This window comes from Pipistrellus kuhlii, unplaced genomic scaffold, assembly GCF_014108245.1.
Source record: "Pipistrellus kuhlii isolate mPipKuh1 unplaced genomic scaffold, mPipKuh1.p scaffold_m20_p_4, whole genome shotgun sequence".
Lineage (NCBI taxonomy): Eukaryota > Metazoa > Chordata > Mammalia > Chiroptera > Vespertilionidae > Pipistrellus > Pipistrellus kuhlii.
Genome location: NW_023425540.1, coordinates 88957954 through 88983818, shown reverse-complemented (window position 1 = coordinate 88983818; position 25865 = coordinate 88957954). Strand labels below are relative to the sequence as shown.

Here is a 25865-nt window from a genome sequence, read left to right as displayed (position 1 = left end):
AGGTCGCGCCTCCTCTCGCTCCTGGGTACGCCGGCGCAGCGCATGCGCGAGTTGTCCACGTGAGGCCCTCCTAGAGCCGGGTGGCGCAGGCGTAGTGTCCCCGGGCCAAGATGGCGGCGCGGTGCTCCACACGCTGGTTGCTGGTGGCTGTGGGAACCCCGCGGCCGCCGGCTGCAGCGGGGACAGGGGCCCGGCCGCCCAGGGCGGGCGTAGTGGGGGCGTCGCTGGGCCGCAAGCTGAGCGTTGCTGCTTTCGCTCCTTCCCTGGGAACTCGCGGCCAAGGGGCGCTGCTGACATTGAGACCCGGTGTCAGTCTCACAGGTGAGGGCAGGCTCCGGCGCCCGAGCAGGGGCTCCAACGCCTGGAAGGGAGTGACTCTCACTTCGCTCCAGTTACAGGAGTAGCGGGGTGAAGGGTGATAAACTGATGCGTATGTGGAATTGCTTGGGGGGGGACGGGCAAGCAGGAGGCCCGAGTGACTACTCGGTGAACGAGATTTGCTGCCGGGAGCTCCCGGCGGCGAGGGTGAAACGTCCCGTAGGCCGTGAACCTTCACCTCAGTGTCAACATTTTAGAGGCCTCTTTCCTGCCTGCCGCTGCGCCCTGTCCCCGTTCCTTTCTCTCCCTGCACCTTCTAGCCTGTAGCGGAAGGGAGGAGGTCCCTGCCCTTCGGTGAACATCTCCTCTAGTGCTAGGCAGGCACTTCGTACCTCGTCTTACTTCACAGGAACAGCACCCTGCAAGGTGGGAATTACTGTCATCCCTGTCTTAAAGAATGGGAAATTGAAATTCTAGCAGAGGAACTGACTTGCCCAAGGTCATAAAGTTAGATTAAGAAAAGTTGTCCCAAGCCCAGAACTGTACTTTCATAGTTTCTACGCTTTCCACCACATGGTATAAGTTGAAGGTTAACACTGAACAGTCTCTTTTAGAAGTCCTTAAGTTGGTAACTGTATTTAAAAAAAAAAAATTCAAACGTTTATTGAGCACTTACTATGCACCAAGCATGAACATTTCCATGTGATACACACTTGTTATTTACATTTTGTAGATTAAAAACAAAACAAAACAAAATTTAGGCTTGGATGTTAAACAACTTGCAGAATGTCAAAGCTAAAAAGTGGTAAAACCTTGATTCAAAGCCTGCTGCTTACTTAATAGCCTTGGGTAATAGTGAATTAATATTTATTAAGGCTTTAGGTGCTTAGCCATGATAGTTTTTCATGTGTGTTGGATGACTTGCGTTTTTGGGAGAGAAGGAAGGAATAATTGAACCTGAATGTGCCTGCATTGTGCTAGTTGTTTCTGTGCCCTGGAATTGTGTAAATGACATTTAAGCTATCTGTAACCTTACAATGGTGGTTAAAGGGCCCTGACAAGATAATCTGCTGTTGGGTTCCAGTTTTGTTAATGCTGTCATTCAACTATTAGTAATTGTGATTACTTCATACAGTGAGCACACTTACCTCTCGTGTGTGTGTGTGTGTGTGTGTGTGTATGAATTTAATCCCTTTGAGTCTCTTTCCTTACCTGAAAATTTATTCATTTGCAGGTATGTACTGAGAGTCTGTCTTATGCCATAGCCTCTATTCTAAGTATTGGGGATACAAGGGTTGGCTGTGATTTTGGTCAAGTTACCCATTTTATAATTTTGTTCTTGCCATCTGTATTGTCTCATAAATGGAGCAGTAGTCTGCCCAAGATTCCTCAGGATTTTTGGAGTGATGTCATTCTGTATTTCTCAGGATGAGTAAAAGTAGTCATTTTTATATTTTGCTAACATTTTCTTATGTCTAGCTAAATTTGTTCATATTTACAACCCTAGCCGGTTTGGCTCCGTGGATAGAGCATCAGTCTGCAGACCGAAGGGTTCTGGGTTTGATTCTGGTCAAGGGCACGTACTTTGGTCGCAGGCTCCTCTTGGGCCCGGGTGCGTGCAGGAGACAACCAATCAATGTGTTTCTCTCTGTCTTTCTCTCTCTTCTTCCACTCTCTAAAAAAATCAATGGGAAAATATCCTCGGGTAAGGATTAACAACAACAACAAATTGTTCTTATTACATTTGTACAAGTTGGGGAGCATTTTTAAAAAATATGTTTTTATTGATTTCAGAGAGAAGAAGGAAGAGGGAGAAAAATCAGTGATGAGAGAGAATCGGCCATCAGCTGCCTCCTGCACACCCCCTACTGGGGATCCAGCCTGCAATACTGGGCTTATGCCCTGACGGGGAGGTCATAGGTTGATGCTCAACCACTGAGCCACACTGGCTCGACTGGAGTGCATTTTTGATAATTGTGTGTGTATATGTGTGTCTGTGTGCGTGTGTGTGAGTGTGTGAGAGACAGAGAAGTATTAAGTGCTGAGCCTTACATGCAGCCATTACTAAGGAACTGCAGTCAGCCGTCCTTTTACCAGTATCCCAAGAGAGCCCACAGCCCAAAATAGGTATGTTTTGTATCAGGTAAGAGGTGGCATCCTTCAGAGTGCATTCTGATACCACATTAAAGCAATCAACTTAGCTCCCAAATACTGGTCTGCGATTTCACCTCAGATCAAGTAATACAATGAGGTGACATAGAAACACTTGATTTTTCTCCCAGGCACAGAAAGAAGGCAATTATTTAGCAGCTAGCCAGTACGTGCCCTGGTCAGAAATCTCACACCTTTTGGTGTACAGGACAGTGCTCCAACTAACCGAGTCTAGGCTATCGCTTATCTTGCCTCCTTTCTCCATATGCTCAGCATCCTGGTTGTCTTTTATGCTCAGGTTAATTTTAAGCAGTGTCCCAGTCCTCCTTGTTTTGTTTTTGAGAGCCCTTCCTCATGCAAACCTGATCGCTTCCCTAAACACTTGCAGTGGCTTCCTATTGCCCTCAGTATAAAATCTAGACTCTCAGCATAGCTTAGAGGCCCTTCTGTTTATTTCTAGGCCCCATTAATCATCATCATTTCTACTCACCCCACCTCTATCTATCATCCCCGCCATCACTACAAACACCATACAGAGGCTGGAGCCTCACATGCATACACGTTTCCAGTCTAGTACCTGCAGTTCCTGAGTGTTCAGGAGTGAACCACTCCCTCTAAACCAAAGGAGATCATATGATTTAGTCACCAAACAGGGCACTTTTGAAAGTCAAAGGGGATGCTGTTGCAGATAATGCCAGGACGACCAGGGTAAATCTGGGTGGATATAAACCCCTCCTTAGTCTACAGTTTAACAGCAGGAGCCTTAAAAGACCTTACTTGAACCTCTTAGATTGGGTTGCCAGTGGGTGATTTTTACCCTCCAAGGGATGTTTGGTAATGTCATTTTTAGCTGCCAACCAGGGGGTGGGAGAAGGGGTAGGTGATGCTACTGGTAACTAGTTGGCCAGTAGTGCTACTAAACATCCTATAAATATAAATTAGGTATATTAGTTTGCTAAGGTCACCATAACAAAGTACTATAAACTGGGTGGTTTAAACAACAGAAACTTAACTTTCCTTTTTTTCCTAGTTCTGGAAGCTACAAGCCCAAGGTCAGTGTTTTGTCAGGATTGTTTCAAAGATCCTATCACCAAATATAGTCTCCTGAGGTGCTGGAGGTTAGAACGTCAACAGGGATTTGCAGGTGGGGCTCAAAATGGTTTTGACCAGCAAAAGGACAGCTCCTGCTTCCGTCCCCTGCTGAAACTGATCCCGTCCTCCATTGTGGGAGGTTGAGAAACCTTGGTTAGGTGACTGTTTCGTGTATTTCTCACTCTGCCTGTCCTTGTTCTAATATATATTCACACTGCCTTCCAGACTCCCCTGTGGGACTGCTGAACTTGGAGGCATTGATTTGACTCTTTTACTCATCTTATATCCTCAGTGCCTAATACAGTGTTAAGATTTTTTAAAAATTATATATATATATAATATATATATATATATTAAATATATATCTATTTTAAAAAATATATATATTTTATTGATTTTTTACAGAGAGGAAGGGAGAGAGATAGAGAGCTAGAAACATCGATGAGAGAGAAACATTGACCAGCTGCCTCCTGCACACCCCCTACCGGGGATGTGCCCGCAACCAAGGTACATGCCCCTGCCCGGAATCGAACCTGGGACCTTTCAGTTCACAGACCGACGCTCTACCACTGAGCCAAACAGCCTTGGCCAGTGTTAAGATCTTGAGTAAATGTAAGCTCCAGGAGGGCAGTGCCTTTGAATGGCTTGCTGTCATATCCCCAGTGTGAAGCCTAGTGCTTGGTAGGGGCTCAGTGAGCATTTGCTGAATGAATAAATTGTGAATACAGAAGCTTATCCTCTCCAGACTAACGTTTGACTTAAAAACGTGTAGCTGCCTCATGATCCTCATTTTTGACCCTCTTATTCCTTCTGCCTTAACACCCCCCTCCTTTCTTCCAGTTGTCACAGAATGGGTTGGGGAAGAGGAGGCTTCACTCTGTGACAGCAATGTTAGTGTTCTGCTTCATGCACAAAGGGCAGCTGAGTAGATGTGTGTGTTGGCCTTTCCACCTCACTGCTGATGCAAGAGGCCTGAAAAGAGGCAGGGCATATGGCCACCTGCCTTTGCTTTGATTCCTTTCAGGTTGTCTTCCTGTGGTAAACAGAGGTTCTGGCACAGGGCTTCTTAGTCTTGTGTGCCTATACATGTATTATTTTTAGGGGAGGAAGTCAATGCTTTTATTAGATTCTCTGAGAGATGTATGATTCTAAAGGCTACTGAGAACTGTTTAATTATCACAGTGGTTCCCAAACGTGAGCATTCTCAGGATCATCACCTGGAGGGCTTGTAGAACACAGCCTGCTGGGAGCCACCTTCAGAATTTCTGATTTAGGATAGCGGCGGGGAGGGGCCCTGAAAATGTGCATTTGTAATAGGCTGATGCTGCTGTTTCTGGGACCACACTCTGGCACCACCCTATCCTGTGAGCATATCCAAGGTTGCTTGGTAGAGGGAAAGAACCTGAGGAGTTATTAAGCATTACTTGAGATGAAGTCTATGAAAATACCTGGCATGTGGGGGTTCTCAATCAGTGTAATGGGGGTTAACTCCCTTTTTAATCATCTCCCCGTGCAGCTTCCATCTAGGATACAGTTTGTTTTATGGTTTAATGAGCTGCATTGGTAGTTTAATCCAGCAGGATCAGCCCCACCCAGTGTTATATTCTTTGTATACAGTGACCTTAGCCATTTAAAAAATATATTTTTGATTTCAGAGAGGAAGGGAGAAAAAGAGAGAGAAAGAAACATCAATTATGAGAGAGAATCATTGATCGTCTGCCTTCTGTACGCCCCACAGTGGGGATTGAGCCCGCAACCCTGGCATGTGCCCTGATCAGGAATCTAACCATGACCTTCTGGTTCATAGATCGATGCTCAACCACTGAGCTACATCAGCTGTGCTGGCCTTAGCCATATATATATATATATATATATATATATATATATATATATATATATAAATTTATTTCAGAGAGGAAGTGGGGGAGAGTGAGAGAGAGGGAGAGAGGGAGAGAGAGAGAGAGAGGGAGAGAGAGAAGCATCAGTGATGAGAGAGAATCATTGATTGGCTGCCTCCTGTACGCCCCACACTGGGGATCAAGCCCACAACCCTGGGCATGTGCCCTGACTGAAATTGAACTGTGACCTCCTGGTTCATAGATTAACACTTAACCATTGAGCCACAGCAGCCAGGCACCTTAGCCATTTTTGAAGTGCAGTGAAAAACAGGCTCTAAAGTTGTGATCTATTTGTTACTTCACAGGTATAACCTGGGTAGTTTACTCACAATTTCCTTTTGTTGAGCATATTCCCAAGTGATTTTCTTTTCTTTTTTCTTTTTTAGGAGTAAAAAGTTACCCTTTTGTTTGTACTGCCTCTTTCCACACGAGTACCCCTCTGGCCAAAGAGGATTATTACCAGATATTAGGAGTGCCCCGAAATGCCAGCCAGAAAGAGATCAAGAAAGCCTATTACCAGGTCTGTATGAAAGCCAGATTTTAGAGACAAGATTGTATGATAGAAGGAATGTTATTGATTAGTTTGATACTGATTAGTGCCATGTGTATTTGCCCATATGAATAGAACACAGGTTGCTGATAGTATAGAATGATATGATAAAGATGGGCTTTGTTGAACTGTGTTTTTTAGTGCATGATACTGTACCCATTAATGCTTCAGAAAAGAGATCAAAAATATTTTTTTCACCCCACAGTCACTAACTGGCCACCACATCTAGCATTTCCCCATTTACAGCTTTCCAATACACCACCTCCACCTCCCCACCCCAAGAACACTGAGCTCAGGCCTCGTCTCCTTACCCATGAGCTGTCCACTGAGTCCCTGCTGGCTGGGTCTGAGTGATCCCAAGGGAAGGGCCACATTCTGATCATTTCTTGGTCTCCAGCTCTGGGCCTCAGCCATGGTAGATGCTTGTTAAGTAGATGCATTGCTAACCTGACTGGTGTGGTTCAGTGGTTGAGTGTAGATCTATGAACAAGGAGGTCATTCATGGCTTGATTCCCGGGCAGGGTACATGCCCAGGCTGTGTGCTTGATCCTCAGTAGGGGATATGCAGGAGGCAGTCGATCAATGATTCTTACCCATTATTGATGTTTCTATTTCGTCCTCTTCCTTTCTCTCTGAAATCAATAAAAATAGATTTTTAAAAAGAAAAAAAAAAAATTTTTTCACAGCTGTGTGGTTTTTAAAAAATATATATTTTTATTGATTTCAGAGAAGAAGAGAGGGGAGAGAGAAACATCAATGATGAGAGTCAATCATCGATCAGCTGCCTCTTGCATGCCCCACTCTGGGAATCAAGCCCACAACTCGGGCATCGAGCTGTTACCTCCTGGTTCATAGGTTGACACAGCCACCGAGTCATGCTGGCCTGGCCATAGCTGGTTGTTTTTTCTTTATTTTTAAGTAGCTGGTTTTGTACTTAAATTTATTCTGTAGTAGGCATGCTAGTTTTAAGTTTTAGGTAGTCATTTTTTGCATTCAGATAAAAGTTTATGGACTTAGAATTATTTCTTCTCTTAACTCAGAAAGTGTGAAATTTCCATCATCAGATCCTTGAATGTATTTGTAAAGTGGCATGTGTGGTATTTAGACCAGTGATTCCCAGGTTTTTGCTCTGATAAAAATTTTAAATAAAAATAAAAATGGGGACACCAGTGTAGGAGTACCAACTTTTGTATTTTTTCTAATACTGATGTTAAAAAATAACAACTACAGTCTATTAATATTGTTGGTAAGAGAAAGAGCATCTAAACACCATAAAAGTAGGAAAGCCACAATATCAGAATAAAGAAGAGATCTTTAAATTAAATAAAATACAAACTGAATACAAAAATAAATTATCTTTATGAAAAATTTACTACAAGATTGTTTAAATTGAAAAAACAATTTTTTGTGGGTGAGCAAAAACTTTCCAAGGCCAATATATGTGAACCAAGTACTGATCAAGACAGACCTAACAGGTTATGGCTTGGATTGCTACTTCCTCCTCTTAATTTTTTTAAAGTGTCTAGTACACTGGATTTTAATATATTTAGAATTGTATAATCATCATCACAATCAATTTTAGAACATTTTCAACAACTTAAAAAGAAACCCCATACCATTAGCACTTAGACCCCATTCTTTCTCCTCTCTTTGCAGTTGCTAAACTTTCTATCTCTATGTATTTGCCTGGTCCAGACATTTCATAGAAATGAAATCCTTCAACATATAGCCTTTAATGGCTGTCTTCTTTCACTTTAGCATATTTTCAAGGTTCATCCATGTTGTTACTTTATTCCTTTAAAAAAAATTTTTTTTTTTTTTTATTTCAGAGAGGGAGAGAGAGAAACATCAATGATGAGAGAGAATCATCGATTGGCTGTCTCCTGCATACCCCACACTAGGGATCAAGCCTGCACCTCAGGCATGTGCTCTCACTGGGAATAGAACCGTGATCTCTTGGTTCATAGATCAGTGCACAGTTACTGTGCCACGCTGGTTGGACTACTTCATTCCTTTTAATGGTCAAATAATATTTCATTACATGGATATGCTACATTTATTTGTCCATTCATCAGTTGATGGATATTTGGATTGTTCCCACTTTTTTGCTGTTAGGAGTAGTGGTACTGTGAATATCCATGTATAATTTTTGTGTAGACCTATGTTTTCATTACTCTTGGATATATATACTTATACATATATTAGTGGCCCGGTGCATGAAATTCATGCATGGGTGTGTGTGTGTGTGTGTGTGTGTGTGTGTGTGTCTGTGTGTGTCTGTGTCTGTCTGTCTCCATATCCTTCAGCCTGGTCTATACCCTTTTCAGTCTGGAACCCCTTATGGGATGTCCAACTGCCGATTTAGTTGGACATCCCTCTTACAATCTGGGACCGCTGGCTCCTAACCACTCACCTGCCGGCCTGCTTACTCCCAAACCTCCCCTCTCCCCCTCCTCTGCTTGCCCCCAACTGTCCCCCATGCCAGCCTGCTCACCCTCAACTGCCCCTCACCACCAGCCTGCTCGCCCCCAACTGCCCTCCCCTGCTGGCCTGATTATATCTAACCGCCTCTGCCTTGGGCCACCATGGCTTTGTCCCAAAGAATGAAAGAACGCCGGAAGTTCTCCCAGTCTAATTTGCATATTGCCCTTTTATTAGTGTAGACCCGTGGTTGGCAAACTGCGGCTCTCGAGCCGCATGCAGCTCTTTGGCCCCTTGAGTGTGGCTCTTCCACAAAATACCACGGCCTGGGCAAGTCTATTTTGAAGAAGTGGCATTAGAAGAAGTTTAAGTTTAAAAAAATTGGCTCTCAAAAGAAATTTCAATTGTAGTGTTGATATTTGGCTCTGTTGACTAATGAGTTTGCTGACTACTGGTATAGACAAATGAATAGAATTCCTGGGTCAAATGATAACTTGGTATTTAACCTTTTAAGGAACTATTAGACTATTTTCCAAAGTAGCTGCACCATTTTACATTCCCACCAGCAGTGTATAAGGCTTCCAATTTCTCCACATCTTGGCCAACACTATCTTTTTTATGCTAGCCACCCTTGTGGGTGTGAAGTGGTGTCTCAGTGTGGTTTTTGATTTGCTTTTTCGTGATGGCTAATGACGTTAATCATCTTTTCATGTGATTACCAGCCATTTGTTATAAATATTATTCATACCCTTTGCTCATTTTTCTGAGTTATCTTTTTTTAAAAAATATATTTTATTGATTTTGTACAGAGAGGAAGGGAGAGAGATAGAGAGCTAGAAACATCGATGAGAGAGATATATATCGATCAGCTGCCTCTTGCACACCCCCTACTGAGGATATGCCCGCAACCAAGGTACATGCCCTTGACCGGAATCGAACCCGGGACCCTTCAATCCCTAAGCCGACGCTCTATCCATTGAGCCAAACCGGTCTCGGCAAAACTGGAAGTTTTTAAAGATGTTTTTATAGAGCAATTACTGGACTCATCTTTTTTTTTTTTTTTTTTTTTTTAATATATTTCTATTGATTTCAGAGAGGAAGGGAGAGGAAGAGACAGATGGAAACATCAATGATGAGAGAAGCACCATTTGGCTGTCGCCTGCATGAACCCCACTGGGAACTGAGCTGCAGCCTGGGCACGTGCCCCTGACCGGAATCGAATCCGGGACCCTTCGCCACAGGCCAACACTCACGTCTATTGAACCAAACTGGCTAGGGCTCAGATAATTTTTAAAAACATTTTTAATGATTTCAGAGAGCAAGGGAGAAGGGGGGGGGGGGAGAGAGAGAGAGAGAGAGAGAGAGAGACATTAACGATGAGAGAGAATAGTTGATCTGCTGCCTCCTGTACATCCCCCACTGAGGATTGAGCCCCCAACCTGGGTATGTGCCTTGACCAGGAATCAAACTAGTGACCTCTTGGCTCATAGGTCGACACTCAGTCACTGAGCCATACCTGGCCAGGCTGGACTCAGTTCTTGATAAATCCTAATGGTAAGAAGCTTGGTGAGATAGAACGCAGATCCAAGGCCACACTGTAATATGTGCCTGAAGCTAAGGTACACAGTTTTTAGGTGCCTCATGTGACCAGTTCTGGTAGTGTTTCATCATTTAGCCTTGGCATCCAGTATACTTGCTCTTGCATGGCGGGATAGCCACACTTGCCGCAGGTGGACTTCTACAGGTGGAGGCGTCGAGCACTGTGGTGACACTGTGTGTGCGTCTTGTTGTGGTGCTTGCGGAATGATGACGTCCCCTTCGTCATCTTGCTTCTGCTGCTAAGACCAAAGACAAGACTTGGTTTTGTTTTTAATATTTAAATGTATGTTTTGAATATATTCCTCTTATTCAGAATTCAAAAAGTACAAGGTACGTAGTAAACATTGAAGTCTTCTTTTCTATTCATCCATATTCCTCCTGTAGCAGTGTTACCAGTTTAATTGTATGTTCTTCCAAAAATCTATTCATCCAGTCGTTTTCCTCTCTTTTTGACATAGATGAAAGTGTACCAGATAAACTATTCTGTATCTTTCACAAAAATGTTCAAGTTCTAAATAATTAGTTATTTTTGGTAGAGGTTTGTTGTAGTTGAAAATGTATACATATCTCAGATTTGAAGACATAGTTTATTTTGTTGTCTTAAATCTTGTATTATTGCTATTTGTAAAGTTTTAGAGAGGCAACTACTATGGAGACGAAGTTGTGACAGGTATTTGGGATTCAGTTTTAGTAATCATTTTGTATTCACAGGAATTTACCATTTCCTCCCTTAGCTTGCCAAGAAATATCACCCAGACACAAATAAGGATGATCCCAAAGCCAAGGAGAAGTTTTCCCAGCTGGCAGAAGCCTATGAGGTAACTTGAACCATTGGTGTGCGCAGTCACTGTAATTTAGCTGTATGTATGCTTCAGAGTGTGCTGCACAGAGCAACCTAATGTGTCCTAAGTTCCAGTATGAAGGCTTCGTCCCTGCACCAGCTCATCTTGTTAAAGAAAAAAGAGATTCCCAGGTCTCACGCTAGATCTAACTTGGAATCTCAACCAAAAACAAGGTCCATTCTATATTAACAAAGCTTGGACTTGTAGCTGGGTCTGGGAACACCTTGCTGGATTAATTATGCACCTATTTGATCGTCCCTTTCCTACTTAGGGCATTGCTTTCTGGAGGGAATGGTGGGTCCTGTAAAAGTAGAAGACCACCACTGCCCTAGAGGAATTTAAAATGTAATCCGGGACAAGAACATACGTGAAACTACTGAACAATTTCGGAGTTATTTAATTGTGGACTTCTTGCCCTGGCCATTGTTGCTAAGTGGTTAGAGTGTTGTCCTGAGCTCTGAAGGGTCTCAGATTTAATTTCTAGTCAAAGGCACATACCTGGGTTGTAGGTTCAATCCCCAGGCCTAGTCGGGGCACATGGGGGAGGTAACCACTCGATGTGTCTCTTTCACATTGAAGTTTCTCTCCCCCCTTCTACTTTCTCTGAAGAGCAATGAAAAAAATAACCCATAGGTGAGGATTAAATAAGTAAATAAATAAGAGTGGGCCTTCTTCCCAGATTCTGACCATGCCAAAAGAGTTCAGAATATATAGGCTATCAGAATATATAGGATATATCTGCTCTTTGTGTATGTACATTGGCCCCCCCAACCTTTTGAGAGTAAGTCACAGACTTTGTATCTCTTCATTCCCAAATATTTCAATATTTTCTAAGAATAAGAACATTCTTTCTCATAACTATAGTATTGTCAGACTCAGAACGTTTATTGTTGATAGTGTCATTGTCTGTACTTGGTGTCTGTCCCTGGGTCTCTGAAGACCTGGGAACACCTAACTGCTGTGCCTCTGGTGGAAGGTGCTGAGTGACGAAATGAAGAGGAAGCAATATGACGCCTACGGCTCCACTGGCTTTGATCCTGGGGCTGGTGGCTCTGGGCAGAGCTACTGGAAAGGAGGCCCCACTGTCGACCCAGAGGAGCTCTTCAGGAAGATCTTTGGGGAATTCTCATCATCTTCCTTTGGAGATTTCCAGAGTGTATTCAGTCAGCCTCAGGAGGTAAGCTCATTTTGAAGAACCATTCAAATTTTAGCTGTTAAGTGTAAACAGATTTCATCAATTTCTGTTTCTCAAAGAAAAGGCAAAGCAGCTTAAATGTTATGGTCTGGCGGCAGCCATTTTGATTGGAAATAATTTCAAAATTTGAAAAATCATATAGGTAATGTACTATGTTGTACATCTATTTTGACTTGAGTATTACTGTTGCTTAACCAGGCAGCACCTAAGGCTCTTAGAGTCCATTATTAGGGTATATTTTATCCAGGAGAGCTCAATCTAATAGGAAGACATTCCCAGTCCTACTTCCATATTTATGTTCTAATAAGACATTCTCACAGTTGAAGAGAAAGGGAGAATATTTATGACTTAAGTTATGATTGTGAATTATTTGAACTCTGTAAGAACTGTATACAAGTATTATTTGTGAACAATTTGTTAAAAAATGCATTTTTACTTAAAACAAACATTACCTCTTAAAAATCCTAAGGAGTAGGCCATAAACAGTTAAGTCCCATCTATTCTTACTTTGCTAAGTACAGATAAGTAGAGCAGTGGCAAAGTTAGGTAACTAGAGAGGGAAGAGATGAATAGGGAGAGGACAGAGGATTTTAGGGCAGTGAAAATACTCTCTTTGATCTGTAATGATATGCTGTATATGCTTGTCATTATGCATTTGTCTAGATCCATATACTAGTAATGTACAACACCAAGAGTGAACCCTAATGTAAACTGTGGGCTTTGGGTATTTATGTGTCAGTGTAGGGTTATCCTCGATTAAACAATGTACCACTCTGGTGAGTGATGATGATGGGAGAAATTGTACACGGTGGGGGCAGGGTGTATGTGGGAAATTTCTGTACCTTTCTTTCAATTTTTGTTCTTTAAAAAAATAAAATCTTTAAAAGTAAAGTAACTGCAAACTGCTGGCTAGGACCCTCCCCTATTTTAAGAAAGATGACAGGCCATCCCTTGATTTCTCTAGTTTATCATGGATTTGACCTTCAATCAAGCTGCCAAGGGTGTCAACAAGGAGATCACTGTGAACATCACGGATACCTGTGAGCGGTGCAATGGCAAGGGGAATGAGCCTGGCACCAAGGTGCAGCATTGCCACTACTGCGGTGGCTCCGGCATGGTAAGAGCAAATTAGAGCTGCCCCCTCCTGCCACCCCCCACCTCCCAGCTACTCGGGACTCCTACCTCATGCCCATCCATACTCCCCACCATTCCTTTTCTCTCTGTTTCTGTGAATATTTTTTAAAATGTATATTTTATTGATATTTTACAGAGAGGAAGGGAGAGAGAGAGAGAGAGCTAGAAACGTCAATGAGAGAGAAACTTCGACCAGCTGCTTCCTGCACACCCTCCACCAGGGATGTGTCCGCAACCAATGTACATGCCCCTGCCCGGAATCGAACCTGGGACCCTTCAGTCCACAGACCGACGCTCTACCACTGAGCCAAAACGGTTTCGGCACTGTGAATATTTTTTTGAGCAGTACCTAGGGCTTTGAGAATTCATAACTACATGGGACTGTTTTATCTAGAACCTTTTGTATTTTTCCAAGCATGCTCTGTCTTGGTCAGTAATACAGACAGAGCAAAAAAAAAACAAACTTATCTTCTTTCTCTAAAAATATGCTTTGGGATATTTTGGTAATTAAAAAAAAACACCACCATATTTTTATTGGTTTCAGAGAAGAAGGGAGAGGGAGAGATAGAAACATGCCTCCTGTCCCCCTAATCCCCAGAGGATTGAGCCTGCAACCCGGATATGTGTCCTGACTGGGAATTGAACCATAACCTCCTGGTTCATAGATCCACGCTTAACCACTGGGCCATGCCAGCCAAACTGATATTTTGATAATTTGAATCTAAGTTGAGGTTGTTGGGGGACACTTTGCTTTTTGTAATTTGTTGAGGTAATTCAAGTTTATAGAATAGTATCAAATCTGCAACCCAGTTAAATGCTCTTGACCGGGAATCAAAGCCGTGACCTTCTGGTACACGAGCTGACACTCTAAACACTTAAATATACCATCCAGGGCAAAACTTTTTTCTTATGTACTTATTTATTTTAAACTTTTATTTTAGAGAGGAAGGAGAGGGGGAGAGAGAGAGAAACATCAATGATGAGAGAAAAATCATTGATTGGCTACCTTCTGCACCCCCCACACTGGGGATCGAGCCCACAACCTGGGCATGTGCCCTTGACCAGAATCTAACCTGGGACCCTTCAGTCCATAGGCCGATTGAGCCAAACCAGCTAGGGCATAACTTTTTTCTTTATATGTCTTGTGTCCTTTGATTTGCACAACAGTATATTTGATACACATGTTTTTGGTAATAAAAAAAAAAATTCGGGGTAGGGGAGGCTGGGGGAAGGTCAAAGGTGGGGGGGGGGAATATATATGTACTACTATATGTAATACTTTAAACAATAAATAAATAAATAAATAAAATGCCCAAAAAATTTTTAAAATTTGAAAGCTGTTAGGTTAATTAAAATGCAAGTGAGGCCCTAACTGGTTTGTTTCAGTTGGATACAGCGTCAGCCTGCGGACTCAAGGGTCCCAGGTAAGGTTCCAGTCAAGGACATGTACCTTGGTTGCAGGCATATCTCCAGTAGGTGTGCAGGAGGCAGCTGATCGATGTTTCTCTCTCATCAATGTTCTACCTCTCTATCCCTTTCCCTTCCTCTCTCTAAAAACTCAATAAAATGTATTTTAAAAAGATGCAAGTGAGGAGCTGATAGTGACCACACCTTCTAAGTCTTCTCTAACTCTGGGAGGAGCTGGGGCGGCTCCTGAAGGATTGGGGGATTCTCTAGGGGAAATAGGGAAAAGACATTCCGGGAGGAGGAGCCTGAGGAGCACCAGTGCCTCTAAGAGGAGCTGCTACCTCATTGCTGCCAGGTACCCATGCTAGGGGGTGGGGACAGTAGGACAGGAGCCTGGGGTGGGAGAGGTTGGTAAAGTCAGCCCAGTTCTCCCTGTATGGCCATTAGGGAGTAGACAAAATAGCAAGGTCAGTGACCAGACAGGGGATTGCATTTAGTTGTCATTCTATTCTTTATTTTTCTGTTTTCCCAGCTTTCACTTTTGTAATTAGAGGAGAAATATTCTTTTTAAAATGTATTTGCTCAAGATAAGTAAATCTATCTATCTATCTATCTATCTATCTATCTATAAAGCCTAAGTGACTGTCGCCATGATGCACACTGCCAACCTCCCGCAGCCCCCCCCCCCCCCCCCCCCCCCCCCCCCGGCCGGTCCCCATCGGCCCCTGGTGCTACACCATTTGTAGAGACCTGCTTCTGGGTTAGGGTTTCATACATAGCAGAGCAGCTCCCTCCCTGCAAACTGAAAGTCAGCCCTCCACACAAGGGTTTGTCTCGCTCTGTCCTCTCCCTTCCCCGGGGGCTGCCTGCCATGATGACAGGGTGGCAGCAGATGCAGCCCCTTTCCCAGGAGGGCTGGCTCCCTCCTAGGGCCGGCTCCCTTCTCCCATGGTTGTTTCTGACCTGTCCCCACCCTCGCACAAATTCCTGCATGGCGCCTATGATAAACAAAGAAAATAAAACACATTTGCTCAGTTCCTAGGTATTTTGGGAACTTAGTGATTTTGAATTCAGAAAGAAGTCAATTTGTTCTAGAAGGTTAGAGGTCAGATTAAAAGTTTGAGCCTGTGCACCTGCTTCTGTGTTCTCAGGCAGTATGTTTTAGTGCGTAGACATACAGAACATGAGTTGTTGTGGGTTTCTTTTTAGAGAGAGAATAAAACACATTGATTTGTTCCACTTATTTATTTATACATTCATTGTTGTTTCTTGTATGTGCCCTGATAGGATCGAACCTGCAACCTTAACATTTGGGCACCACAGTACAACCAGCTGAGCTACCTGGCCAGAGTAGAACAAAAGTCTTGAATGAAACATTTATATTGTACATCTTGTGGTCCAAAAGCCTTGGCTGTCATAGTTCACCTGTGTACTTAAGGGTTTCACTTTTCTGCTCCTTTTTATCAGGAAACCATAAATACAGGCCCTTTTGTGATGCGCTCCACGTGTCGGAGATGTGGTGGCCGAGGCACCATCATCACAACTCCGTGTGTTATATGCAGAGGAGCAGGAGAGGCCAAGCAGAAGAAGAAAGTGGTTATCCCTGTGCCTGCAGGTGAGTTCTGGGCTCCTCCACACACAGGACTGAGAGCTGAAACGTCGTCTCCTTGTGATTTTCTCCAGTAAAAGCTAGTGTTAAGGCCCTAGAGCCCTGGGCTGGAAGAAGAATTAGGGTCTCCTTGCATCTTTCTCTGCTCTAGTTAGCCTTAAAATCTACACTTACATGTCACTTGGGGGAGAAGGGACCTGACATGTTGACTCTTCCCCGTGCATGTTAAGGAGCTCCTTCATCTCCGTCTTTACTCCACAGGCCAGCAGTGTCCCCATTGCTAGCCCAGTCTGCACCACCATCCCTCCGGAGGCAGGGGCAGCTTGAGACTGCTCTCCCCAGTCGGCTCTTATTCCCGGGTACTCTTTGCACAGGACAGTCTGATCATGCCACTCAGCCTGTCGAAGATCCTGCGGTGACTCGGGAGCAAAGAAAAGGCTTCTTCTCTTGGCCTGTGCTGGCCTCTAGCCTCCCTCTTATGAGCCTTCCCCTTGTTCCCTGCCCTACAGTCTTCCCAACTTCCCTCCAGCTCCTTGAACAAGACATAATGCCTTCTAGAACAGCCTTTCATATTGCTGTTCCTTGTGTCTGAAACTTGCTGTCCATCATCTTTTCAGCAGTTAACTCTGTTCTTTTGGGCTTCCCCCAGGGAAGCCACCTGGAACCCTTCCTGTTCCTTAGATTACATTAGTCTGGAGCTGTGACACTTTCCTTCTGAGAACATGGCTTTATTTGAAATAACTCATTTTAGAGTTGTTATTTGATTAATACTCATCTCTGCTACTGGCCTAGACACTCCTTGAGGTACTACGTGGCCCTGGTAAGAGGCATGTGTTCAGCAAGCTTCAGTTAATAAATGGAAGGTGCCTGTGTTTGGTTATGAGTTATTATAGAGTGCAATGTTGAAAAGTTGTACTTGTTGCCATATTTAATAACTGGTGTTCTCATTAACGAGAAACAGGAATGAGGAAGGCTTCCAGTGGCTTGAATCTTGAGTGGAAAATGCCATGGGAGATCTCCAAATAATCATTCTTTTTTTGAACTTTTGTTCTCACTCGCAGGAGTTGAGGATGGCCAGACTGTGAGGATGCCTGTAGGAAAAAGAGAAATTTTCATCACGTTCAGGGTAGGTGCTCTGATTGCACAGCCTCTGTTGGGCCTTACTGTTGTGGAGAAAGTGCGGCCAAGGCTTCTCATGGAAAGGTGGAGCTTCATGGGTTACGTTCTGCCAACTGAGTTTCCAAGGAGAACAGTGGCCACTTGGGTGGGGTTATTAAATATGTTGTCATCAATCTTTTGTGCTAGGTGTGGAGAGAATAGAGTTGCTTTAAGATATTTATTAGTTGGAAACAAACATAAAAATACAGAAAACATCTTGTGTTTTTTACTTATGTATCAAATTGTTGGAAGGGACGGTAAGTCTCAAAGTATATACAGGTTTGCCCTTGTATATACCCACTCTGTATATACAAGGGAAAACCTGGTTTTCTGAGAAAAGGGAAATCTTATAGGAGAAAATGACTTCTACTGGCAATTCCACTAGCTACATACCTGAGAAAAGCCCACACAGGTGCAGCAGGCAGAAGCACAAGATGTGTGTAATGCCTCATTCATTGTAGCAAGACGCTGACAACAACCCTCTGTCCTTGGAGAATAGAATGAGGGGTGAACTGCTCTGTGGTTGCAGACAGCTGAAGAGCAGTCAGAAGGAAGAAACTGGACCACATGTGTAACAAGACTTCTCAGTTACAAAGAGGAGGGAAAGAAAGGTTGCAAGAGGGTGTAAGGAAGTTAATTATATAACCTTTTAAAGCACTTGATGATGTAATATAATAACGACACACAAGTATGTAGTAAAAGTTAAAAGATGCTTGTAGGAATGATAAATACTAAGTTCAGCAATGTAGTTAACTCTGGAGAGGTGAGGAGGAAGCATGGAGACTTCACCTGCATTTATAACATCTTATTTGTAGTAGTATATATTGTATTTACTTTGTACTTTATACTACAATATATACATGTGAAATATTTCATGATTTAAAACAGACAAAACTAATCAAAAGGGTGAATGTTCTAGACTGAGAAAGACAAAGACAGCAAGCTGGAAGCCAGTAGATAAGAAAAGTTTGGTAGTCTGACCGGTGTTGCTCAGTTCATGACCTCTGAACCAGAAGGCCATGGTTCAATTTGTGGTCAGGGTACATGCCCGGGTTATGGACTCAATCCCCAGTAGGGGGTGTACAGGAGGCAGCTAGCTAATTAGTGATTTTCTCATCATTGATGTTTGTTTCTTTCCCTCTCCCTTCCTCTCTGAAGTCAATAAAAATATTTTAAATTTAAAATACACAAAAAAACCCAGTACTTACAAAATCAAAATAATTCTAGTGTTGACAGTCTGTCTTAAAGGTAATTTGTGCAAGTGACCATTTGGAAAACTATTTTTGCCTTTGTAGATTCATTAGTCTGTGTTCCTTTTTACTTTTTAAAAAAAAATATATATATATTTTATTGATTTTGTACAGAGAGGAAGGGAGAGAGATAGAGAGTTAGAAACATCGATGAGAGAGAGTCATCGATCAGCTGCCTCTTGCACACCCCCTACTGGGGATATGCCCGCAACCAAGATACATGCCCTTGACCGGAATCGAACCCGGGACCTTTCAGTCTCCAAGCCGATGCTCTTTCCATTGAGCCAAACCAGTTTTGGCCCTTTTTACTTTCTAGTAAAGTAAGATTTTTTAAATGTTCAATAAGCCAGTTTTACTTTTGTTCATACTTGAATGGCTTGATCTGAGCCTGAGGAAATCTAGGCACTCTTGCATTACAGTATAGAAATGGACCTGAGGTGTAACCTGGCATAGTGCTTCACTTTGTGAGTGTGCTCTCCTCCTCATGCCGCACTCCAAGTGTAGAGGCATGTCACCGGCCCTGAGCTCAGGCTGCTGACACAGGCTGATGTCCAGTTCCTGTGTATAATGCCTGTCCCTTGTGTTTGACCCTAGGTGGAGAAAAGCCCCGTGTTCCGGAGGGACGGCGCAGACATCCACTCTGACCTCTTTATTTCCATAGCTCAGGCTCTTCTTGGGGGCACAGCCAGAGCCCAGGGCCTGTACGAGACAATCAATGTGACGGTAAGAGGCAAAATTGTCTTCACCACCCTCCTGCTTCATTGCTTCCTTTCTTTTTTCTTTTCCCTTGAAATGGAAAATGGCTGACAAGTGGCTAGAACCTATAAACAACCAACATGTCAAGGATTCAGGGGAAATGACATTTGGGGAAGACAGGAGGAGTAGCTGGCTATTCCTTGAGTTTGAATCACAAACTCTGGGCCTTGATGGTGTCATCACCAGGGACAGCGATTCTTAAGTCCCATTTCCTCCTTTGCTAAGCCAGGGAGCAGCTTCAGTGGTACCCTCCTGTGTTGGCTTTGCCTCTTGAGGTTGGGCTCTCTGGGCGCCCTCCCTCGACTCACCTCCCCAAACACCTGTCCCTATATTCTTGTTACTGGCTCTGCTCATGGTGGACCCCAGCTTAGCCAGTTCTCATGTTGGTGGTGGTGGGCTCTGTCTAGAAACCCAAGTGGGCAACTGGAACGAGGAAAACCACAGGCTTCTTTTCTTTATAGATCCCCCCTGGTGTCCAGACAGATCAGAAGATTCGGATGAGTGGGAAAGGCATCCCTCGGATTAACAGTTATGGCTACGGAGATCACTACATTCACATCAAGATACGAGTTCCAAAGTAAGCGCCCACTTAGCCACAGCAAGGCCTGTGGGATCCCTGCTCACTTTCACCATCGAGCAAGGCCACCTGAGTGCCAGGCCCTATGCTGAGTGAGACAGTGAGGTGGTTTAGCACCACCACGGTGCTGGGGCTTGGGCAGGCTACTTCTTTCAGTCAGTGTGTCCTGCCCAGATTTTCCATCTGCAAAGTGGACATAATGAAAAAGGTCGATTTCCTTGAGTTGGAGAATTAAATAAATAATACATAGGGAATGCTTAGCTATTGCTGCTGTTGCTTTTATTATTGCTCTCAGGGTGGTCACATTCTGGTGGGAGAAACAGATGTATAACCAGGTCATGGCACAGGGTACCCACATCCTCTGGAAGAAAGATCCAAGCAGAATGCTTGGGCATCCAGAACAGGCAGCCCAACTCTCTTTGGGAGAACTAGGTTGCCAACACTCCTTTTAATTCCCCCCCCCCCCCACATGTTTATAAAAGCTCCTCGGCCCACCCCAGAAACTATTTAGCACAGCCATAGTGGCAGTTGTTTGAAACACTTAGAGTATTTTAGGAGATTTTTTCCAGAAGCTCTGAGGATGTGGTTCTTCAGGTCAGGCTGTATGCTCTGTCTAGGTTGGGGGTCCCAGGTTTCCTAACACTGGCCTAGGCCTCGTCCTTCAAAGAGCTGCCCAGAGGAAACACTTGACACTGACTGTACTTGCTCCACAGGAGATTGACAAGCCGGCAACACAACCTGATCCTGAGCTATGCTGAGGATGAGACTGATGTGGAGGGGACAGTGAATGGCATCACCAACACCAGCACCGGTAAGGTGGACGGGCATCCTCAGTCCCTTTGAAGCATGTTGTTTCCATTTGGGGATCTTCATGGAGCCTCCAGAGCGCACAGAAGAAAGGGAGCTGAAGGTTCAGGACAGCCAAGGGTAACTGCTCCAGAGCACAGCTACTCCTTCCTCTGTGTTAGTCCTGGATGGCTTCCTGCCAGGTCGCAGCCATGTGTCTCAGAGAGCTGCTCTTCGGAGTTCTATCCTTGGTTCTGCCACTTGCCTTGTGACCTTGGGCACCTCACCACACTAGAGCTCCTTTTAACAGCTTAAGAAGAGGGATGGAGCTGAAACCGGTTTGGCTCAGTGGTAGAGCATTGATGTGCGGACTGAAGGGTCCCAGGTTCGATTCCGGTCAGGGGCAAAAGAGGCAGCTGGTTGGTGTTCCTCTCTCATCAACGTTTCTAGCTCTCTATCTCTCTTCCTTCCTCTCTGTAAAAAATCAATAAAAATATATTAAAAAAAAAAAAAAAGAAGAAGAAGAAGAGGGATGGAAGGCTTTATGCATTCCTGACCCAGAATGTTTCACCAAGATTGCAGAGTATCTGATAAAAACATCTTCCACATCAATAAAAACCATCGTCACCTGGCTCCAAATCTGCCTATTCCCAGCAGGCCTAACTTTGAATTCCTCGGGCAACGAACAGGTGCCTTATTTATCCTGAGCTCAAATGTCACGCTTGGTCTACAGGGTATAGTTAAATATTAGTGATATTTGGCACCAAAATATGTTCAGGCAGATGCTCTGGTGACGGGAAACCATGGCCACAGCCCTTTTCCCATGGGAGGGGGTTGCTGTATTGTGGAGATGCTGGTTCTCTGTTGGTTGGACGATTGCTCGGTCAGGACAGGATGTACTGAGAATGTAATTGGCTTCAGCTGTAAACATGTTTCCTCCTTGTTGCATCATTTTGTTTCTGCCTGGCCGCTTGTGTTTTCAGAACTTGAATAGTATTAGATCAGTATATGGTCATTCAGAGCAGGTGATGGGGGCAAGAGGAGGATTTCCTAGTGAAGTAGAGGGCTTCGTCTTGGATTCACTTCCCACTCCACCCAGCAAGGAGGGGTGCCCCAGCAGGAGCAGCCTTTGCATGGACTTTGCCGAACTCCTGTTGAGTCCAGGAGACCATGTCCTCTGTGAAAAAGTAGCGACCACACATCCTGTGGCCTGGCCAAGCATGGATGAGATACTGTTTTCAATGGTGTGGTACATATGTATACTTCCCCCTGTTTTATCGTTATACCCTTGAACAAAAAAGAAGTGGAAATAGTGGGAATAGTTATTCCATGTAGCTTTAATGTACACTTCCAGCCTCTCCTTTTTGAATCCCAAATGTTACCACAATCACACAGCATGTGAGATTTATTCTGCTGACAGTTCTTGCCTGTCCTCTTCCTCTCTGCACCCACCTAGAACTTGGGGTCTCTTGAGCTGAGCCCTGCACAAGCACATGGGCCTTGTGCACTGTTATTAGAATGCTGGGTATTAGTAGTCACCAGTTGTTGCCTTTTTTAAATTATGTTTTTATTGATTTCAGAGAAGAGGTAGAGGGAAAGAGAGAGAAACATCAATGATGAGAATCATTGATCGAATGCCTCCTGCATACCCCCTAGTGGGGATCGAGCTCACAACCCTGGCATGTGCCCTGACTGGAAATTGAATGGAGATCTCCTGGTTTATAGTTTGATGCTCAACTACTGTATCACACTGGTTGGGCCTGTTGTTGCTTTTTAAAACCCCTTTCTGATAATTTAAAATGAGAGTTGATTATATAGTCAGCTTTTGAGTGTTCTTAGAACCCTCCCGATTTTTATGCTTCCTTGTCCTAATAGCTAACTCCCTCTTGTCTTATTCATCCAGAATTTATTGGGAGCTTCTTGTGTGTTTGATGCAGTACTTCACCAGTTCTCCCTTTAAGATTTATATTGCCCTGGCTGGTTGATTTTTTTATTAAAAAACCCATAACCCATAACCCAAACCTTGGCCTATCAGGACAATTCTTTTATCAAATGAGCTATCTGGCCAAGACATAAATGGTATTTAAGAACCTCAGAATTGGCCCTCACCAGTTTGGCTCAGTAGATACACTGGCCTGTGGTCTGAGGGGTCCCAGGTTCGGTTCTGGTCAAGGGCATGTACCTTGGTTGTGGGCACATCCCCAGTAGGGGGTATACAGGAGGCAGCTGATCGATGTTTCTCTCTCATCGATGTTTTGAACTCTATCCTTCTCCCTTCCTCTCTGTAAAACAATAATTAAAAAAAAAACCATAAAATGTTGAGTACAGGTCTATAATCTAACTCATAACAAAACTTTGCCCTCCCTACCTAATGGTTGGCAGATCTTTAAAATGATGCATTTGTATAGTAGAGTTAGTCCCACTAATCTCAGCTTGGGCCCTAAAGAAACAGGGAGCAACCTCCCTTTTTCTGGAGCATTTAGGGTTAGATGTCCCAGATGGAGAGATCGTGCCCAGTAACATACAGGGTCCTCCACTGCTGTCGTTACAGACAAGAAGTACATATGTCCTGGGGCTCTGAAAGGCAGTGAGTCCTTCCCTGAGTATCCCACAGTCACGTGCATGTGAGGGTATGAAAGCTGGTCGGTTGGTCTTGGATTGATCCTCACTTTCTTAGTTGGTAGCATGGTAGTTAAGACCTAGGTTTGGAGTTCGACAGCTTGGGTTTGAACTTCCATTTACTTTGTGATCTTAGGCAAACATCTAATCTCTCTGTGACCCATTTATTTTATTTTTTATTTTGTGTGTGTGTGTGTGTGTGTTTTCCTTTTGAAACTTACCGATAAGGTTATCCCTAAGGATTAAATGAGCTAATGTTGAAACTTTGTGGCCTGGCCAGGAAGGCATCTGGTGCTGGGCTATATTTTTGTTACAGTTGTTAAGATGGAGATATCTGGTGATTGTCTGGCTGTTTTTTATTTCTTTCCTTTGGGCCAGTGACTCGGGTAGCAGTTGGGATACAATAAAGTGCCTGTTTGCTTCATCATCTGAAAGGCAAGACAGCCTTCCAACCTGGGAGCTGCCCCCTCTCCTCTTGGTGGCTTCCTGATTGTTGAGCTCTTGGGTGACCAGGCGGGGGTAGGTGGGGATGGGACGCCTGGTGGTGTGCGCCCTTGACCCCAGTTTTTTCTGCTGTTTGTGCCCAGGTGGCAGCACCATGGATAGCTCCGCAGGAGGCAAGGCTAGGCCTGAGGCTGGGGACAAGGAGGGATTCCTTTCCAAACTTAAGAAAATGTTTACCTCCTGATACCTAGCCGAGGTAGGAAAACCCTTGAGGTTTCTCCCCTTTGTTTTCCTCTGTTAACTAATCCCTGTTTTCCCATACTTTAACCAATTTCAGCCCCCTTTGCCCCCAGAGTTGGAAGAGGTACCAGGCTCAGGCACGGTGTATCTAGCCCCCCTTGGAGCCAAGCTTCTTGGCCCACAGAGACACCTGCATTAGGTAATATGGCAGAGTCAGTGGCAGTGCAGGGCAGAGGCAGACCATAGGGAGAGGCTGCACTGGGGGCTGCCTCTCAGCCCTCCCTCCACCAGCTCCTAGGGGGCTGCATCCCACAGTGGTGGGAATCATGTTGCCCACAGTCACAGAGGGTGAGCCATAGCAGAGCCAGGCTTAGAACTCAGATCTCCCCAACTCCCTGCCTGTTTCACAGCGCCTGTTCTGCCTGGGGATGTAGGGCACCAAGTAACCTCCAGGGCTGCCAGGAGTTGTGCTTGGTAACTGGGTTCTTGGGACCAACTTTATACTTGTGTGGGTTCCTGAAGACTGCGGCTCCTGGCATAGCTCCGTCCCAGGGATGATAGAAGCTCACCCACAGGAGTTTGCTGTTCTTGCAATGCCAGTAAACTGTAACCGTTTGTGTCTTGGCTCAGGAAAACGGTCCACTGGAAACTAGGCTGGGAGCCGCAGCTCCTCTTCATGGCCTGGGCACCTTGGAGGCAGGAGGATTCCAGAACTGCAGCACCGAGCCCTGCCAGCAGGGGCCCTCTGGACCGCCTTGGCAACAGCAAAATCATGTGACAACACGCCTCTCCACAGAATGGTCACGGTGGACAGCCCTGGGCAGTGAGGCATGGCATGCCTAAGGACTGGCAGAAGTTCTTGTTCCATGCGTGTAACTCAGCCTCTTCTGGCTCAGACAGAGTAAGACATCTGGATACTTCTTGCAGAGCCAAAACTCTAATTTGGAATAAAATGTGGTGGAAATCTTAGTAAAGAATTAAAGGCTATGCTTATAGCTTAAAAATGAAGCCTGGAGCTGCACCAAGTTGTGAAGTGATTAATTTCTCTCTCATCAAACCTCCGGGAGGTTCTGGAATGAGGTTGTCTTTTCCAGGAACTAGGGCCCTGCAAGCCCCCTCAGTGTCATCTATCCCTCAGTAGACATATCCCTTGCTCTTCTTGGAATTTAATTCCCAAGGGTACCAAGCAGCTGGAAGGCGAGGGCCTTGGATCCTGGGTTCTCACACACACAGGGTCCCTGGAGGTACTGCTGCTGACGTGGGCTTGGTCTTTATCAGGATGGATAGTCCTCCCTCCCACCCCACCGGGGTGGCCTCTTGCCCATGACTGTTGAGTTCTGTTGTTTGAAGCCAGGTGTGAGTGGAGCTTGCCCTTCTGCTGGACCACAGCCATCCTTGGCCACAGCCTAGCTAATGGCCTCCTTAGAGCCTTACCCCCACTGCCCGCTACAGCTTGGTCTCACCACTACACTGTTGACATCTGTTTGCAGAAGTGTGTTTAAATTATTTAATGCTAAGAATCATTGTCTTTTCCTATATAAATGTTTGTTCAGCAAAGGAAAGCATAGTCTAAGCAAGTGAAGGCTCTCCACCATCCAGCCAGAGCAAAATCGTTCTCTCAACCTCAGCTTCTAGGATGTGTAGATCCCGTTTCCAGACCCTCCCGTTGTGGTAAGACAGGCTAATGGAGAACACTTCTGAATAGTTTTCCTTTGTAATTTACTAAAATAAAGCATCTTTTAGTGTCTGATCTACGAATGTAAAATGATTCTTTATCAATGTAAAAGATTATCTACTGCAAAAAGATATTTAAAACCTA

The 25865-nt window shown here is 44.4% G+C and overlaps 1 protein-coding gene across 4 annotated transcripts; it reads left to right on the top strand.

Moving 5' to 3' along the window:
- Window positions 1-80: 80 nt before the first annotated feature.
- DNAJA3 (DnaJ heat shock protein family (Hsp40) member A3) lies at window positions 81-25865 on the top strand. 4 transcript variants are annotated; one of them, XM_036410255.2, is made up of 12 exons: window positions 82-321; window positions 5846-5979; window positions 10764-10847; window positions 11848-12048; window positions 13031-13183; window positions 16075-16222; window positions 17278-17342; window positions 19219-19347; window positions 19842-19957; window positions 20671-20768; window positions 23950-24062; window positions 24677-25865. In XM_036410255.2, exons 1-11 carry the CDS (start codon window positions 111-113, stop codon window positions 24048-24050), a joined length of 1440 nt encoding a protein of 479 aa, XP_036266148.1. In that variant the 5' UTR covers window positions 82-110; the 3' UTR covers window positions 24051-24062; window positions 24677-25865. The 4 variants fall into 4 exon arrangements, 2 of the variants coding, with proteins under 2 accessions (XP_036266148.1, XP_036266149.1); XM_036410256.2 differs by lacking the exon at window positions 23950-24062; XR_006739696.1 differs by lacking the exons at window positions 19842-19957; window positions 23950-24062 and having other exon boundaries at window positions 81-321.

What these genes read in the sequence shown, in the direction of transcription:
- DNAJA3 (XM_036410255.2), top strand. Translation starts at nt 111, where the DNA reads ATGGCGGCGCGGTGCTCCACACGCTGGTTGCTGGTGGCTGTGGGAACC. An exon ending in AGCTGGCAGAAGCCTATGAG is followed by an intron (nt 10,848 to 11,847) that starts GTAACTTGAACC and finishes CTCTGGTGGAAG; the next exon opens with GTGCTGAGTGACGAAATGAA. An exon ending in AAATTTTCATCACGTTCAGG is followed by an intron (nt 17,343 to 19,218) that starts GTAGGTGCTCTG and finishes GTTTGACCCTAG; the next exon opens with GTGGAGAAAAGCCCCGTGTT.